Source organism: Crocodylus siamensis, chromosome 1 (genome assembly GCF_052110815.1).
Source record: "Crocodylus siamensis isolate JL-2025a chromosome 1, ASM5211081v1, whole genome shotgun sequence".
Taxonomy (NCBI): Eukaryota; Metazoa; Chordata; order Crocodylia; family Crocodylidae; genus Crocodylus; species Crocodylus siamensis.
Genome location: NC_143395.1, coordinates 57,695,530 through 57,714,016, shown reverse-complemented (window position 1 = coordinate 57,714,016; position 18,487 = coordinate 57,695,530). Strand labels below are relative to the sequence as shown.

The 18,487-nt window shown below is 38.4% G+C and overlaps 1 protein-coding gene across 24 annotated transcripts in view; it reads right to left on the bottom strand.

Annotated features, from left to right (window-relative positions):
• Positions 1-18,487, bottom strand: part of RIMS1 (regulating synaptic membrane exocytosis 1) — a 564,390-nt gene that overhangs the window by 197,839 nt on the left and 348,064 nt on the right. For 16 of the 24 annotated variants that reach the window (XM_090034746.1, XM_090034752.1, XM_090034757.1 and 13 more), the window contains 6 exons: positions 12,997-13,109; positions 11,860-11,990; positions 11,299-11,470; positions 10,992-11,148; positions 10,226-10,297; positions 2,659-2,815 (listed from right to left, as the gene is read on the bottom strand). In XM_090034746.1, the coding sequence (XP_089890872.1) occupies positions 2,659-2,815; positions 10,226-10,297; positions 10,992-11,148; positions 11,299-11,470; positions 11,860-11,990; positions 12,997-13,109 (802 nt within the window). The remainder of the gene's footprint in view (positions 1-2,658; positions 2,816-10,225; positions 10,298-10,991; positions 11,149-11,298; positions 11,471-11,859; positions 11,991-12,996; positions 13,110-18,487) is intronic. The other 8 variants (XM_090034777.1, XM_090034912.1, XM_090034796.1 and 5 more) reach the window with 1 other exon arrangement.

The following is an 18,487-nucleotide window of genomic DNA, read 5'->3' as shown; positions in this document are numbered from 1 at the left end:
ACACACTGATAATAGATATTATGCTCCTATATTTAGAGACTAGTTTGAAAGAATAAAAGAAAATCATTTTTAAGATTATGGTTCTGTATATGGATTTACAGATTCATATCTGGGTTTTCTAAGTCAAAATCTTAAGCTGTGTACATGAGGAAGAAATTCCTGACACCAAGAGAAGATATTTATGGCTGCCTATCCATGTGCTTGGGGAGTGGGAAGGGGCATCTTAATTACAGCAGGTTCCAAGCAGCCACTGTAATTAAAATGATTCGCCATCATGTGTCTTAAGCCCTGGAGCTTTTCAAAATGGCCGTGGGATGCTTTATCTAAAGCTCATTCAATGAGATTTAGATAAAGCACCCCTGTGGCCAGTTTAAAATGTGCAGGGGCTTAATACACTTGACTGTGAGGCAACGTGGGAGCATTCTAATTAGAACGTGAACGTGCACATCTATAAGCAGCCTATAACCAGCCTGTGGCAAGGACTGGGTTGAGATGTAGAAATGTCCAGATACTAAGTATTGTCCCTAAAGGATGCGGCACTTCAATGGAAGGGGATATCTCAAGCAGTCTCTTTGTAGTCTGCCATGTACAAGTTCCCTTCCTATTATGACACTCCCACTAGAGTGCATCAGAGAAAACAGCACTGATTATTTGAGTGGATCATCCACCTTTGATGCAATAACTGCCACTGGGAAAGGAAGTTTAAAGCTACAGCTGTCTGTGCCATCGGGGTGAATCATTCACTGATTCTTAGTGATTGTGTTTTTTGTGTGCTGCACTGACAGATATTGCTCTTTTTCCCACAGCACATATTTGTTTTAAAAAGGTACTGAAGAATTTCCCAATGTTTGGTTATTTTAAAAATGTGGCATAAACCTGGCCAAGCCAGTAAAAGCTGGCTACTCTGCCATTAGCTCATTTGGGATGGCTGGAGAATCTGGTGCCATTCCCAAGGAAATCACCCTGGGAACAGTTCTGAAATAACTCACTTTTACCAATCTATGGTCTCAGATATGGTTTATGCAATACACAACTTGTCTACACTAGAAAACACTGAACCTGTGTTACAGTGACTGCCAGTATCACTATTTATCTGTGTATATATATCAAATTGGGTTTAGGGATTCTTTAACACCATATGAAAATGTATGGGCTCTGTTTATACTAGTGATACCGAAGTGTATGTGTAGTGTTACTAGCTGTACTGTTGTGTATGTGTAGTGTTACAGCTGTTCCTGTAAAGTTGTAATGCAGGCTTTAAGATTCTAGTATTACCACATGCAGACGATAAAGAATTGTAATCTGTTATTTTGAAATGGCAGCCATGACAAACCCATAAGTTCAGAGGGCACCTCTACTTCCCTTATATAAAGGAACAAACTAAGTGGGTAAAGTTATACCAATGTTCATATCATATCTGAAGATATAAAAATCTGAGTACCATGAAGAAAAAGGTGAAACAAGATCCTCCTATTCTTTATGTGTTCATCTGCTAGAAAAAAATCATACTTAGCTTTCTAAACGTCTACATGCTATCACCATTCTCTGAAATACATGTTTATGGAATATCCTTTGATAGAATCTTTTTTAGATAAAACACTAAGACATAACATATTAAAAAGTGTATTTTTTAGAATATAATTTTTAGATATTGGCAACTTCACATTGCTTTTTATTTGCAGAATCAGTTCATTAACAGGCCACCTCTACACGTGCAGGTAAAGCAGAGATTGTATCGAATGTATGATCCACATAATCACACCTTCTGCCATGCCACACGTGCATGGCAGGAGGTGTAATTGTGAGATGTGAATTAGATCCAATAGTGCCTTATTGCTGGTGTGGGAGGAGCCTAAACCTGGGCTCCCCCAGCACAGGCAGGAAGCAGGCTCCCACAGATGGGAGATCCCTTTGCTGAGAGGGATCCCAGACACAGGGGTCACATGCAGCCTGGACCGAGAATTCCCACACCTGACAAGGCTCTGGGTCCAGTTTGCACATGAGGGGCAGCCAGGACCAAGAGCTCTATTTCATGCACCCCTGTGCCTTGAAGAAAATGGAAGCTACGATCTCCAGTGTCTGGGAGCCTGTCAGTGTATGACAGTGTATGATAGCCAGAAGATGGGGCAGAGAGTACAGGCGAGGAAGCAAAGCAGAGCAGCAGATTTGGTAGAGAGTATAAGGTAGGAAGCAGAAAGCAGAACAACAGATCAGGCAGGGTGCAGGGGCTGGAGTGCCATTCAGGGAGGGTGTGGGACTAATTTGTGGAATGCCTGCCAAGACAGTTGGCCTCTACTAGCATATAACATTGTTTATTATTATTTGACAGCACCTCAAAGTATGTTCACAAAATATATTTATTGCCTGGAAGAGCTTCCATTCTAAATGTTATATATAATACAGTGAATAAATTGACAAGCAGCAGGGAAATGTCAAGTAAAGAAGAAAGAAGGATATAGCTTTTCAGAGAGAAATGACGACAAGGTTGAGCCTTCAAAGTGCTTACACCCTGCAATTTGGTACACAGATTTAAAATAATTTACTGTAAAAAAAAAAAAAAAAAAATGCTCATCAAAATGAAAGTGCCAGGGACTGGTTACACAAACTTCAACCCACAAAGCTTTTCAATAACTAATGCTGCTCAGCTGTGACGCCTACCTCTGTAATGGCACATTTGGTAAACGTGAACGGGTCCTGCCCTGATCGTCGCCACGGTGAGGAGATACAGATCGTGAACGATGATGTGTTGTCCTTTGCTGTTCTGGCACAGTTAGTGTTGTTGATTTACTTTCTCTAGTACTAGACCTATAACCTACTGGTAAAAGTGCAACAAGAAGAAGTTAGAGGGTACAATTCCATATCTGCAAACAACTGAGATAGTCTTTTCAAGGAAAACACTTCTAAGGGATTCCAAGATTTAAGTCAAGCTAATTATTTAGGTACTATCAATCCTGATATGTCATGCAGCCAGGATTAATTAAAAGCATTACCTTTAAATGTAATGTGTACATATGCATAGAGGCAAATAAATTGAAAGGAGTTTGGGGACATGCTGGGAGTTGCCTGGGGAAAATAAGGTTGAATAAGGCGCTTGGCATAGAGAATAGTTTCAGAAATCTAAAACATTTCAGAAGTCATTCCAATTCAGTTTTTTACACTCTAAATCTCACCTCTACTCGGTGATAGTTCTATGAAGCCTAGGCACAAGCAAGTTCTGTGCCCTGGGCAGCAGACATCATTCTTCTACCTGCTCATTGGGTTAGTGCCCCACTTGCCCACTCCTAGTTAAACTACTGAGTTTAAGCCACTTAGGTTCAATTTCTTCTAAGCTACCTGCCTACCATGAGTAAAAGAAGGTGCCTACTAAAAAAGACCTTAGCCAGCACCCCTCAGTTAGAAAGCTGCCTTCCCAAGCCATCTTCAGCTGAGTACAAAGATGTATTTAGGATTCAAAACGATCAGCAAAGCATTTGTCCACTTATATACTTTTCTTACATTTATAAATGAAATCTTCAAGTAACAGTTTCGTGTGTGTTTAGAATTGTCTGTTCAGAGATAGATTCAGGATTTATTTTTTAAAATTCTTCCTCACTATTTATATCATGGCAGTATCAACATGACCCCAACAAAGGACTGAGGACATGCTGTCCTGTGCAATATACAAAGCAAAAGAGCATAAGAGTCTCAGCCCAAATAGGCTGGAGTCTCATGTGACAGCTAAAGATATGGCAGCCACCTTGAGGAATTCCAGGTGTAGTTTAAGATCATTGGATAATAGTTACCTAACACAAGGAAATATCTAAATTTCCACTTTAGCTAAACAGTAGAAAGAGAAAGAGTTTGCTTTTAACTCTTTTATCTTAAAGTGTTATTTGTCATTTTAAAACTCATCACAAGTACAGGATTCTGTTAAGGATATGGCATCAGCTTGCTAATATACTAAAATATTTTTAGTTTCACATTTACCTTTCAAGACTTTTGAAAATCAGTAAGTTCATAGAATCATAGAATCAATGAGTTGGAAGGGACCTAGACAAATCATCTAGTCCGACCCCCTGCCATGGGCAGGAAGGGGTCATAAGACCCCAGCCAGGTACCTATCCAGTCTCCTCTGGAAGATCTCCAGGGAAGGTGAGAGCACCACCTCTCTGGGAAGCCTATTCCAGGCTCTGGCCACCTTTACCGTGAAGTAGTTCTTCCTAATATCTAACCTAAACCTATCCTCCCTCAGCTTGTGGCCATTGTTCCTCGTGACGCCAAGGGGGGCCCTGGTAAACAGACTTTCCCTGAGTCCCTGCTGGTGGCCCCTGATAAGGTTGCAGGAAGCCACAAGATCCCCCCTCATCTCCTCTTGCAGAGACTGAAGAAATTCAGGTCCCTCAGCCTCTCCTCATAGGGCTGGCCATGGAGGCCCTCAACCATATGAGTGGCCTCCTCTGGACCCTCTTCAGGTTCTCCACGTCCTTCTTGACACTTTATAATGAATTTTTATATATTATTCTTATTATTTTTTCTATATTTTGGGACACTTTTTCTAATACCAACAAGCAGCATGATAAATGTAAATCTCACCAGAACTTTACATAACACTTTTCATTCCATATAGTTAACATTGCTAGGCAGCTATACTCCAAATACAATCAAATGCCAAGTACCCTGCCTTTCCTGTGTTTCCTGTTCTTTTTTATTTTATTTTCTAGCCTAGGATAGTCCTTCCATCAACCTTTGATACGGTGCTGGAATATTTAAGCACAAAATCAAAGACTATCCATTTAATTGCTTCACAGATTCATTGATTTTAAATTCAAGATGGACCACAGATTATCTGACCTAACTTGAGGTTATATATCAGGTCACCGAGTTTCACACAATAATTCTTGGATCAAGCTCATACACTCTGATTTAGTGATGGTATATCTTTTGGAAAAACATCTAGATTTTGATTTAAAACCAAATTACAGAGTCATAAAAAGGGGCTAGAAAGGACTTGTTTAGTCTAACGCCTGATCATAATAGGAACATGTCTGTTTAAACCATCCCAGAAGAATGTATGTCTAACCCTGCCCTTAGGAATGTCCAGTGATAGAGATTCCACCGTCTCTTTAGGTAATTTGTTCCAGCAATTAGGCACTCTGACAGTTGGAACATTTTTTGGAGTATCTAACCTAAATCGTCCTTGCTACAATTTAAGCCTATTAATTCTTCTCCTGTCCCTTATGGACACATAGAACACTTGATCACCATCCACATTATAACTACCTCTGTTTGAATTTAAAAACCATCATTAAATCCCTTCTTAGTCTTCTGTTCTCTAGACTAAACAATTCTAGTTCTTCAACTTTTCCTCACAGGTCACATTTTCTGGAGCTTTAATAATTTGTGTTGGTTTCCTTTTGACTCTTCAAGTATTCCATGCCCTTTTGAAGTATGATGCTCAAAACTGGGAACAGTATTACAGTACTGAGGCCTCATCAGCGCTGAATAATATAGGAGAATCAATTCCTGTACAAAAGTGCTCTTAGCTTGTTTTGCAGCAGTTACATTGTTGACTCATTCAACCTGTGGTCCACTAATCCCCTAAATCCTTTTCTGCAGTATTACAGCCTACCAGTTGTTCCTCATTATATATCAGTGCATTTTATTGTACCCTCCTAAGCACCTGTCCTTATTAGATTTCATCTTATTTCAGAACATTTCTCTAATTTATCAAGATTATTTTAAACTCTAATGTTGTCATCCAAAATGTGTGCTACTCCATTCAGCTAGGTATTCCCCTATGCAAATCTAATAAGCAGACACTCAATTCATCCTGTAAAATCATTTAGGAAGATATTAAACAGTTCAGGACCTGGGGCAGACACCTGGGGAACTCCCCTTGATACCTCTTCCCAGTTAAGACATTGAGCTACTAACGACTATCTATCTCTAAATAGACCCATCTAGGCCATAGTTGCTTAGTTTATATATGACAATTTCACAGGAGACAGTATTAAAAAGTATTATTAAAGTTGAAGTACTTCCTATCTACTGCTTTTCCCTCTCCCATAAACTCTACCTTGTCATCACAGAAATAAAATCAGGTGGGTTAGGTATGCCTTGCCCTTGACACATCTGTGAGGACTGTTCTTTATTACCTTCTTATCTTCTACTGGCATAGAAGATTCTTTAGTTATATGCTCCAGTATGATTCAAGTTAGACTGGCTTATCTCTAATTCTCTATGTCCTCCTTGTCTTTTTCCAGTCATCTGGGATCTTACAAACTTACGCAAATTCTAACAGATAACAGCCAATGGTTCTGTAATTATTTTATCTAATTCCTTATGTGTTCTCAGATGATTATCATTCAACCCCATTTTTTGACAATGTACCAATTGCCTAGGCCAGTGGGAGCCAAATTTTTGGTTGGCATGCTGCAGACTAACCCAACCCTCACCCTGAGTGCTAATCACTTTCCACTGCCTGATATGCTGCTCTGCTTTCTGGTTCTTACCTTGTACTCCCCCACCCCACTAAGCCCCCCAGTCTGCTGGTCAACTTTCTTATCCAGTTTTGCCCTATCTGACACTGTACTGGCTGTCCCCTCACCAATCTGCCATGTGCCACAAACAGAGGCTGCCCATGCCACCAGTGGCACCCATGCTACTGTTTGGTCATCCCTGGCCCAGGCAATTACTAACTGGTTCTTTCACTATTCTAAGCTTGCTGCTAAACTCTGCCTGCCGTTTAATATTTAACGTTTTTCTGAAGACTGCATTTAAAAAAAATGATTAAACAGTTGTCTTTCTTTATCCATCATTCTCTGTATTCAGTAAGGGACTGACAGTCTCCTTTGTTTTCTTCTTTCTTTAAACCTATTTATAGAATGCTTTGTTTGCTGCTCTTGCAATCTGTATCTTAAATTGTACTTTTGTCTTCCTGCTTTGTTCCTACATGCCTGTATTATATACTTAGGGCTTAGGCAGACATTATTTTTGGCACACTAGGGGTACTGTGGAATTTTGTTGTGCTACCAGAACTCAGTGCAACATGTATGGCCGCACATGCACAGCCTCATGGCTGGAGCATGACAAAGTTGCCACAAAAGCACTTTGTACTTTTATCTTCCCTACCCCAAAGAAGCCTTTTACTGAAGGAGATAGGCTCACTGACAGACAACAGATGATGAGGCTGTATGCCTAGTTAAATATGCTAAATTAAAGAGCCAACTACTTCCAGAAACTTTATACCATTCAGGTAGTTCCAAACCACGATTAAGTCATCTCCTTCACTTTCTTTTGGATAAGTTTAATAGACTGAACTTGGTAAGTCTCATGGCAAAGGAGGGTGTCCAGACATGTATTCATTCATGAACACATTCTGAATTGTCATCAACCTTTTAAAAAGAAATAAACAACTCTCTTCATAAAAAAATCACACTGTTGAGAAGCTGAATAACCCAAACACATTTTTAACATGTACAAAAGCAACAATACCCTTAAAACAATTCTTTTCTCAATTCCATAGAATCCCGTAATTGTTACTTTACTAAGAAACAATTAGCAATGTTAGAATGCCTATTCTAATAGGTATAGACAGAGTTTCTTAATGACTATATCAGTGGCTTGGTTGGTAATTTAACCACAACACATAGCAAAGGAATGGAGAAAAGAAAGTATGGAAGGAAAAATAAATTCATTTGCACAGATATTACAAACTAGATTTCACCATGCTTGTTCATGATGAAGAGCATCTTAACCACCAAAAAGTCCTGTTGAAGCATAGTAAGTGAATAGTTCAGGGACTAGACAGAGAAAGGAGACATTTCCAACAAACAGAATTACAAGATTGAAGAGACAGGAAGAGAATAATTAGGAACCTAAATTTTCACGAGTAAGCTTCCTCCAAAACCTAAACTGCTCTTGTGCATGCCTCAAGCTAACACTATCTTAGGTTAATGGAACATTTTGCATTTATCTCATATCTAAACATATTTGGGATTTATTAAATAGGTACCCTTTTGCTCTCAGGGCTCAATTCAGTAAGCATGCTCAAAACATGATTAATAAACTCTAACAAAGCCCAACAGCTATGGCCAATTTCATTCAAAAACAGGAAAGGGATACTACCTACCTTTCTCTCTGTCGGCTGCTAGCTAGAACATTTCTTCCAGGAAATGGAAGATCTCAGTTCTATGCCCTCCTCAGCCTGAGTTGGTTCAAACTCATCTCTCTCATCTCAACCAGGTTGGAGAGAGGCTGAAGCTGGGCAAGTGTACAGCCACAAATGCAAGATTAATAAGGCTAGGAACAGAGAGCATTAGAGGCAGCCTAGCCCAATAATGAGGGCACTGCCTTGGGAGTAGGGAGATGGGTTTCAGACTGTCGTTCAGTAAGTATAGTACACATATTTCCATTGAAGAGTCATTGGATGAAATTTCTAAACAGAATTGGCAGCAGGGACCAGAGCTTGCATCTGAAAACCGTGAGTCAAAATTAATCATTAAAATACCTTTATGAATCTGGGGCTTAGCTTTTTGGTTAGTCTAGTCAATGGCAACATTTTCTAGTTTCAGCAGCATGGTTTAACTTCACCTCAATATAGATCCAGAATGTAACTTATTACATTTTTCCCCATCTCTCCTCCTCCCCCCGCCTTTTATATTTCTAAAATGTTCACTTTTATGAGTTCAGATCATGGGAACACACATATTCACTTCTTCCAATGGTGTCCTGAGCTTCTAGAGAAAGTTTAGAATCACATTTCTTCTGACCATACCCTTCCTGCACACCATTCTAGAAAGAGTTAGCTCAAGTATAAACTCAGCTTTCATGGCAGAAGCCTTAACAACAGAAAGAAAGTATTTGAGGCCCATGCTATACATAGCACATATATTTTTCAAGATACTAAGGAATATATAGCAGTACCTTAGTCCTAATGACTTCTTTTAGTAAACTAAGATAACTAAGTGTGAAAACTAAGTGCTATATATCCAAGTGAAAATGGTTGTATAACATTTGGGCAGCTGCTTTATAGGACTGTAAATGGACCACTGCAGATAAAGGATGATTGCCCAGGAGAAACTGGTGAGTAAAAAGCCCTATATTAAGACGACGTTAGGTTGCCTTAGAGATAAGTATCTATAGCTCCAGCCACAAAATATATGAGCAAAAAAAGCAGAAAGAAACTGTTGGAACTATTATTATTAAATTGTATAAAATATATGTGTTTCAACTGATAAACATATGAAAGTTAATCACTCCAATAAACATAATGCCACTGCTATGTATTTTGCAAGAAATTCTCCTCCCACATATTCAGTCATAGCCCTATGAAAACAATTGAGATTCCACTCATATAACTGAAAGAAAAGATTGATCCAACATCAGTAATATTGCATATGAATAATTAATGTATGTGAATTATGTTAATAATCAAGTAGTAAGGTATAGTGCTTTTCAAATACTAGCCTATTTTAATGTGTTTAATAACTTTCAAGACAAAGTTCCATAAAACCCTAATTTAGCTAAGGCAGATGAAGAGCTACTCTTCACTAATTTTTTTGTGAACAAGAAATTCACTCTCATGATGTGTGGCAACAATAACATGAACTATGAAAAAGTATGGTATCCAAAATATTCTTCAAAATGGTTTACAATGTTGAATTCACAAAGGGTGCTGTCCTAATGTATAAATCCTAATGTTCTCTCCCTATATTTATACATTTATGCACATTTAGGAATATAATTCATGATGATTTATGAAACGAATAAAAGATAGAGCCATGCAACATGCATTTTAGTCTATAGTCATGCAGCTTCAAAATATTCCATGGAGGATTGCATAAGATCTGTGTTTTAAGCAAGAAGCAAAATAAAAAAAATGCAATGGAAATTGAAATACTAATTAGTATTTCGTATGGATTTATTGCAATTAAGTTTGTAATTTCACTTATGCTCAGACCAATGGGTAGTAACTTTGAACCATTCAAGATAGTATCCCTAGTCACATGTATACAGAGATATTGATGTATAAATACAGGAATATTTTTAATTCACTGTAATTTAAGATGAATTTAAGATTACAACACCATGGAATAATCAATCATACTGGTTTCTCCACAGTTCAGTCTCTAAAACCAGCAACCTGCTATAGCCTGGGATATTAGAATGAAAAAAACCCCAAACATACAAATAATTAAAAGCAAAAGCAAAAATAAAAGCGGGACCATGCTCTTCATGCACGCACCTGGAGGAACAACTCCAATACCATCATCAACATCATAATCTGAGATGTCACTATCACTGATTCGCTGAGATCCTGCACAACAGTAAGGCAAATAAATATCCTGTATATCTAGATGTATTGTAAAATGTAAAAATATATTTAAATAAAAAATTAACTTAACTGCTAAGTGTCAAAAGATTAGTTTCAATTTAAATACTATGAGGTGAGAATCAAACTGTTGTGACTTAGAATGAGGGCATAGTTTGATCTAATGCATCAATTACTATAGTATACAGCTCCTGTAACTGTTCCCTGAAAGTGCCTCTATATAGTTACACACTAGTTGGAATTTATTACTCCTCCTCATCTCAATATACTGGTGAAAGATCATAAAAAGTAGTTTGGAAAATGTATTTCCAATTTGTTCCCTATTTCTTTCATATTCTCAAAATAAAATTTATTTTCAGTTTAAGCATGAGTTACAGCCTGCAGATATTTTTATATAGTTGCCACTTCAACCATATCACACAAACCTTGGAAAACAATGATTCTGAGAAATACCCCTTTTTAAATAATTGTTTTTATCTTTAAAGTCACCAAAAGTTATAGGTGTTCAGAAAAGAACTAAGTTTTGGCATACTTTTCCTTTAATATGACTTTCACCTTCAAAAATACACACTTTTTTCAGACTAACTATATGCTAAAGACTGCTTACAGGTGTTAAGAGTACTTCTTTAATTATTCCCATATTTAAATGGAAGAGGAGAGCAATGGAATTTAGACCTACTTTGTAGTTTTTTGCTAGAGCTTTCTCCACCATGGACATGTCTCCTGGGCATGAAAGGTGATGGCTGAGGCAGAGGTAGTGAGGATTCATCATGTGTCTGTAGTTTATACCAATGTGGTTCATCATCTAAAAGTGCTGTCTCCAGCTCTATAAGGATCTAGGGGGAAATTTATCAACCTTAGTCTTAGCTTTAAACTGTGTTGAAACTACAGTATATAGAATTATATTAATAAAAATAGAGATGTTAGCCTTTTGTTAGATACTTAAAATGTGACTACTGTAATTGAAATGTTATTGTATATATCACCTCTCCAAGGAATTCACTCTCTTCTTCTTGTACTCTTGGTTGATCCCATACAGTTATTTCTAGCATTCGTTCTCTAAAATCTCTACGATGTACATGTGAATACAGAAAAGTTTGGTTCCATTTTGGTTCTAGGCTTTTCTTTACTGTTTTGGTCCTCCTTTTACTTTTATCACTGAAACATAAATATTTCTTGTAAATTATAAAGCAGAAACAAATCACATACTAACATCTAGTTAGCACTGCTAACACTGTTTTTGCCCTTTCTTAAGTGACACTGAACTCATATGTTTAAAAGAGATAGGCTTACTGCACATCAGAGACCAGGGTCAGACATATGTCCATGGGGCTAATTTTCTGTAGCTTGACACTGATTATAGATGCATGTGGTTTTATATGTTTTAGAAAAAGCTGTAAATAACTACTACTACAGTTTTATACCCTTTATGGCTTATCTAAATTTTAATAAATTAAAGGAATTAATATAAGTGAAATATTCTGATGTATGACTATGGCATATAAATGTTCACTTGATACAGTATATATTTTTACTTGTTATATTACCTTCTATCTGGAAGAAAATACATTTTTACATAGGGATTCCTGGGACGGCCATCTACTCTAGGTGGCAGATCTGTTGCTTGTAGAACATTTACTATTAACTGATGCCCCACTTTGTCATACCACAGTTTCACCTAAAAAACCCAAGTTACCAGAAATTATTTGTGAAAATGAAAGAATGTAAAATTATCTATACTTTATACTATTAGCCAAAACACAAATGTAATTCAGTTTTTTGGGAGAAAGTTCAACTGTTTTATGCAGTTTTCCAGAAGAATTTTTGTGTGCATGGGCAAAATTTCAGTGTGGTTTATAATAGCAGAAATAATATAATCTCAGATACATAAACTAAACAAATTGATCTCATGCAGTTTGGAAAAATCCATGACACTATTTAATAAAATATTCATATTTCTCCAGTGCATTTTTAGGCATTTTTGGCATTTTAAGTTACTAACTCATTAAACCATGTCTTGTTCAATGGCATGAGGATGGAGGTAGGAGAGGCATAGATACCAATCAGTAATATTTCTGCCATCTCAAATCTGTTTTACTGAAGTGATACAATGCTGTAGCTTACTTTGGAGCGAATCTAGGTTCCTAGTACTATGAAATACTCCTGAGAAGGCTCATTCTGCAGGCTAACCCTTGAAGCAGTTTTGAAATGCATTTAACCTGACTAGTTTGACACATGGTTATGCAAACACTATGGAATGTGATGAATTCATTTTTTTAAAGGAATCATACTATTTGGTTGTTTCTGAATCTGTTTTCTGCCTAGAACTCAGTATGCTAACAGAGTAACTCCAATCCTTTAGAGAGACTGGAATCACGTAAAAATCAAACTCTATTCATTATATCTCTGTTAGGCACAACTTCAGTTAGCATGATAGGGAATTGCATGAGTTAATGCTGACCTATACTGAAATGCATTACTGAACAAAAGAGACATGCCAGCAATACAATTCTTCAAATGTCCCACACTTTTTGCATTAAACAAAAAGAATGGAAGCAAGCTAAGGTTTTGCTTTCAACGTATTACCTATATAGTATAATACATCCAGATATATCTCATTATTACCACCAATAAAATATACTGTAGCAGATAAATATTCTCTCTGGATACTAATATACACTTACAGAAAGTTGCCCTGGTAGGACCTGTGGAGCATCTTTCAGAGCTCCAGGACTAGTTGGAGAAATAACAGAAATAGAAGGCCTTTCCATCTTCTGAGATTCAAAAGAACTTGAACCTAAAAGCATGAGAGAAATATGTCAATTTTAGATCTGAGATTTGGTAGCCAATTTTCTTAGATAGTAAAGTTACTTACCTTAGTAACTGGAGATCTTTGTGATGTACTGCCCATAAGCACATTCCACTGTGGGCACGCATGTGACTCTAGCACTCAATCTCAGAGAAATTTTTGCCCTTTTGCATGCACTCTGACTCTGGGCATAAATGGCAGTTCCCTCTCTTCAATTTCCTCTCAGCTGCAGAATCCCAGAATGCAAGGGACAATTCAAGGACTTCTAAGGAAGAGAAGGCAGGATATGGAATGTGCGTTTGGACAAAACATCTTGAAGAACTCCAGTTACTGAGGTAAGTAACTTCTCTTTTTCCTTTGAGTGCTTGTCCATAGGCACATTCTGTTCTCAGTAACACCAAAAAAAAAAGATGTCTGATTGCTATGAAGGCAGGTCATAGTCTTAAGTGAACAACAGTGGGAAGACTGCTTTCCCAAATGCAGCATCTGTTCTGAAAGCCTACATGAAAGTGTAGTGCTTGGCTGAAAGTGTTCATGGACCTTCAAGTGACTGTTTTGCAGATGTCCAAAATGGAGCCATGCAGGAGACCACTGATGCAGCATGGGTTCTGATGGAATGCATGCTAATCATCTTAGTGTTTGCAAGGCATATCTTGATAGTCCTGTACAGATATAAGGGCAGAGTCCTTCCCTGCAGAGTATATCAAGCTCTCAGAAAAAAAGGTTTGGAAAGACAAATACATGGATCTGGTAACTAAGCTGAAAATCAGTGACTAGCTTAGGAAACTACTTGGAGTGAGTCACAGGAAGAACTTGTCCAGATAAAACAGTATAGGGAGAGAAGTTATTCAAACCATGAAGAATGATGACCGATAGAGAAGAAAGCAGGGGCTTGTTAGGGCTCTGGGTACTAGATTTGGATTCCCCTGAGAAACTGGGTTTCACAAGAGGGAATACTGCAGTCAGAGCCTGCAGGACTTTGGCATCCATGGGCAGGGATCAGGTTTACATTGGCCAGTGATAAGATGAGATAGAAAGTAAGGGTAGTGCTGATGAACAAGTGCTCTAACTTGCAATCTATGCAATAGTCCAGATTAGTCAAAATAGAGGAAAAGTGGTACCTCATACAAAATCAAAGAGAGAAACTAGACCATTTAGCAAAGCCAGTTTGTCTAGTGCAATCTTTCTATGAATGAGTGCATATAAACAAGCCTACCTCACTGCCCAGAGCCATCCAGCATTTGGTCTATTGGTATGGAGGGTATGCAGATCTATGTGGAGAAGAAGTTGGATCCCTGGAAGATAAGTTCCAGGGCTCGTCACTGGTGTGAGCTGCCATGGCCAGGTTAGAGCTAGCAGGATGAGTGGAATCCCTCCTCACCTTATGCAGTACTTAAGAATTACATGCATAGGTGGGAAGATATATAAAAGTTTCCTTGATCAAAGGAGAAGAAAGGCATTGGACAATAATGCTGGGCTGAAGCAAAAGGGGAAAGGATCTGACCTTTTTGATAAAATCTGAGACAAAGAGGTTGATGTCTGCAAAAACATCCTACAAAAACTGACTTGTTGATTCCACCTGTGGCTCACATGTGCACACTGAGACTGCCCACTCAATATTCTAAAGGTAAAGGAAGTGCACCACTGAGAGGTTTGCACTAGTTTCAAAGGATGACTTTGCTCTTTGGATGGTGGGAGAATATCTTGTACCCTCTTGTCTACTGAGACAGAAATCTTTAGTGATATTATTGGTCATAATCTGGACATGACATCCTAAAATGGGACGCAAGCTTTGTATTACCACACTGATCTGAAACTTTGCCTTCTTGGCAAACCCAAAACCTTGCACTTGGAAATTATTTGTGTGTACTCTTTACCCTCACAGAAAGCTGTTCATCATGCCTTTCAATGATGATGGGAGACTCACTACAGGTGTTTACTAGGTTGTTTCAGCATGCAGAATGGACCTGATCAGAAGAAAAATGGTTACCTCCATGTTTGGGGAATGTCTCCCAGGAAAAGAAAAAAACTAAAACAATACTTTCCTGTATCTGAGATGTAGTCTGTAACATGTGATGTAACATGGGTACAGAAAACCACATGTCCCAGAATAAACAGACAAGTGCTAGTAGCTGTTGACAAATTTGCCTCTAGTGTGAGTTTGGAGCTTGTCCTATTGCTGGTAAACCTTGTCTGACAGTGAATCCAGACTAGCCTCTACACATTCTAGTCTCTGAACTGCGTTCAGATTTTGGTTTATCTGGAGATTCAAGGCATGGAACAATCACATGATAGCAAATAAATATCCCATTACCCACGAGAAGAACTAACTGCCTTTTACCATCCAGCCATCCGGGTAAGGATATTATGAGATGCTTTTCCCCTTGAGATAAGCTGCTATCATGCAAGTGAGACACCAAGTGTTTGTACAGGCAGTGATCCTGGCCTACCACAAATCACAGGTATTTTCTGTGAAAAGGCATGATATTGACAGAAGAGTAGGCATCTTGAAGATCAAGAGATGTGAAGCAGTTTGATAGTTTCAGAGAGGAGATAATGGTGACTAGTATTACCATCTTGAACTTGAGTTTGTGACTGAAGCTTGAGTTCACTTAAGATGAAGATGAGTTAGCTCTTCCTTCTTCATTCAGGAAATAATAACTGTAAATCCTCTTTCCCTTACTGAGGTACCTCAAATAAGGCTCCTAGAGCTAGGTTGAAAATCTTCTGTCAAAGCACAATCTCATGAGAAAAGTCCCTAAAAAGCACAGGATTAGAAGATTAGAGATATGCACCACACTGATTTGGCTGGAATACCTAGCCAGGATAGCACACATGACCACTAGTCTCTGGTGATATTGGTTGATGCTTGCCAGAAGTAGGCCAAGCAGTTTCCAAAAGATAGGGGAAAGGATGACAGAATCTCTTGTAGTGAGTGGCACTGTCCCAGTGTGGAGTTATGATCTTCAGAATTGCAGTCACAGAAATCATTGAGAAGTAGAGCAGAAAGGACCTCCTGAGATCATCTAGTCTAACCTCCTGCCTGAAGAAGGATCATCCATATCCAAACCATTCTATACAATCCATAGCAGGGGTCCTACAAGGAAAGTTGAAGTAGCAGCAGGTGGGACCATAACTGACGACAGAAGGACACCAGGAGAAAAATTTCTAACAATGGATGGAATGTAGACCACAGAATTGCACAATGTCTTGGGCAACAGGCCTCTGCCAGAGTTCTAGATGCTGAAGCAGAAGTCATTAATGAAGTGCATGTGTTGTGGTAGCTCAGCACCAGAGGGAAAACTACCAAATACCTAAGGTGCTTCTCCTTGTCTCTTTGCAGCATGAAAGGAGTAGGAACTTTGGACCTGGGTGCCAGGAGTAGAATACTTCTGAATTTCATCAGAAGCCATATAGGGGTGTGAAGTCTTGGAAGTGGACAAGAAAGGTGATGATAAAGAGCATCTCTTCAAGAATCCTGTGATGGGACCTTCCCCTCAAACTCTCTCTCAGATTGGGCTTACCAAAGGAGCACTTCTCTGCTGCTGATGCTATTGGGGATTACATGCAGTCAGGTGAATTTTGAGATTTGGTATCCAAGGCTGACCCAACAGATTTACTGAAAAAGTAAACCAGAACAAGCTTTGTGGTCCATCCTAGACCAGAAAGTAAAGGATTTGTGAGTCCTCAAGTACTTGGCACACTCAAGTAAATGCAACTGCTCCTGTTCAAAGGGCCCTGTTCAGTAGGAATGCAACTGTTCCAACTCATGCTCCTGTTGCAGGACAGACAGAATTTGAAAACAGGTGATATATAGAAGAATCCATACTATAACAAGAAGCAAAGGCCTAAGAGAAGGAAAAATGGAGTCTCACTGACTTGAGGCTACATGGCACAGTCCAAGACACCTTCTGCCCTGCAAAGAAAAAGAAGGAAGGCAGAGAAATGAGTAAAAAAAATAGACAGCAATGTCAACTGAGGACAATTGAAGACTAAAGAGTAGAGAAAATTAATAAGGTTTGAAATGAGACTGTAGGCCAAAAACGATACCTTAATTAGAAAACAGAAGCCCTGCCTTAAGCAGAAAGCGATTGACAGGAACTTAAGAATGGAAAATGTGTACCACCAATTGTGTGCACTGCATGGGTAATATTAAAGACAAAGAAAATCTGAGTTTGAGTCCATGAGATGCATGCACATATGGACAGTACAGAGGAATGCACATATGGACAGCAGATCATGAACTCTAAATTGCTTTAGTTTTTGAATAGTTCCCTCCCAGGTGGTTTATGCTTTAGTGTTTCACTGATTGAAATTAAGAGCATGATTTTAAATTAATTTAATAGTACCAGAGAAAAAGACAGTAAGGGCACTCCTATTTCAGTTAAAACCAGGCATATTTCATTTTAGCTCAAGTCATTTATGAAAATGGTTAAATTAAATCAGAGTAAGCATCTCAAACAGAAACAGGATTATTACATATGTTTGCCCTGGTTTAAGCCAGTTTTTAAAAAGTGAATGCACACTTGCATGCAGGTAATATCTCAGTTATATTTAAGTTTTGGTATTTCTTTTAAGATAAAATATCAGATGTTCTTCCCTTCCAGGTGAAGCCACTCTCTCCATCTATGGTTAATTATTAGCTTTAATTCTCTCAAATAGCATGAGACATTGGCACAGAAGTAGGATTCAGTAGCCTTCTGGACTTCTGGTTCTTTGCTCAAAATCAACAGGTACAGGGTGTTCAAAATCACCATTCACACCAGACTCACCACAGCCCCTAAGACAACCACCTCATACATTGTAATCGCTTGGGCATCTCAAGGGACTGTCAGTTTTTCTCACTCCTCACACCTCCATGCAAAAAGATCAGATTACCAGCTGGTGCAAATCACCACAGTTGCACTGAAGTTAGCTGAGAATGCAGGCCAGAACTTTAATGGGAGATTGCTTCTAATCAGACTGATTTCATTGCTTTTGCCTCCTTCACCATGACTTCTTCACTGGCTCTCCTAATTTCAACCCCCCTGCTTTGCTTGCTTCATTTGTTTTTCAGGCTAAACCTTCTTCCTTCCATGCTGGCCTCTTTCTCTATCCCAATCCTCCTCACCAATATACCCCTCTCTTCCTCCTTTCACAACTCCTTTTTCTGTTCAGATGCTTCAAAAACCACAACTAGCTAGAGTGAAAGTTAAAATAATTTACAAATCAACAGCATGAAGATCTATATAAAACAAACCTAAGCAAATGCACAAGATTATCACATTTAACCTCTTGGCTGTATATTAAACTCATTAAGTTTAATAAAAAACATCATTTTCAGGTGCCCCAAATTTTCATATGGAAATTATTTCTAAAGTACATTC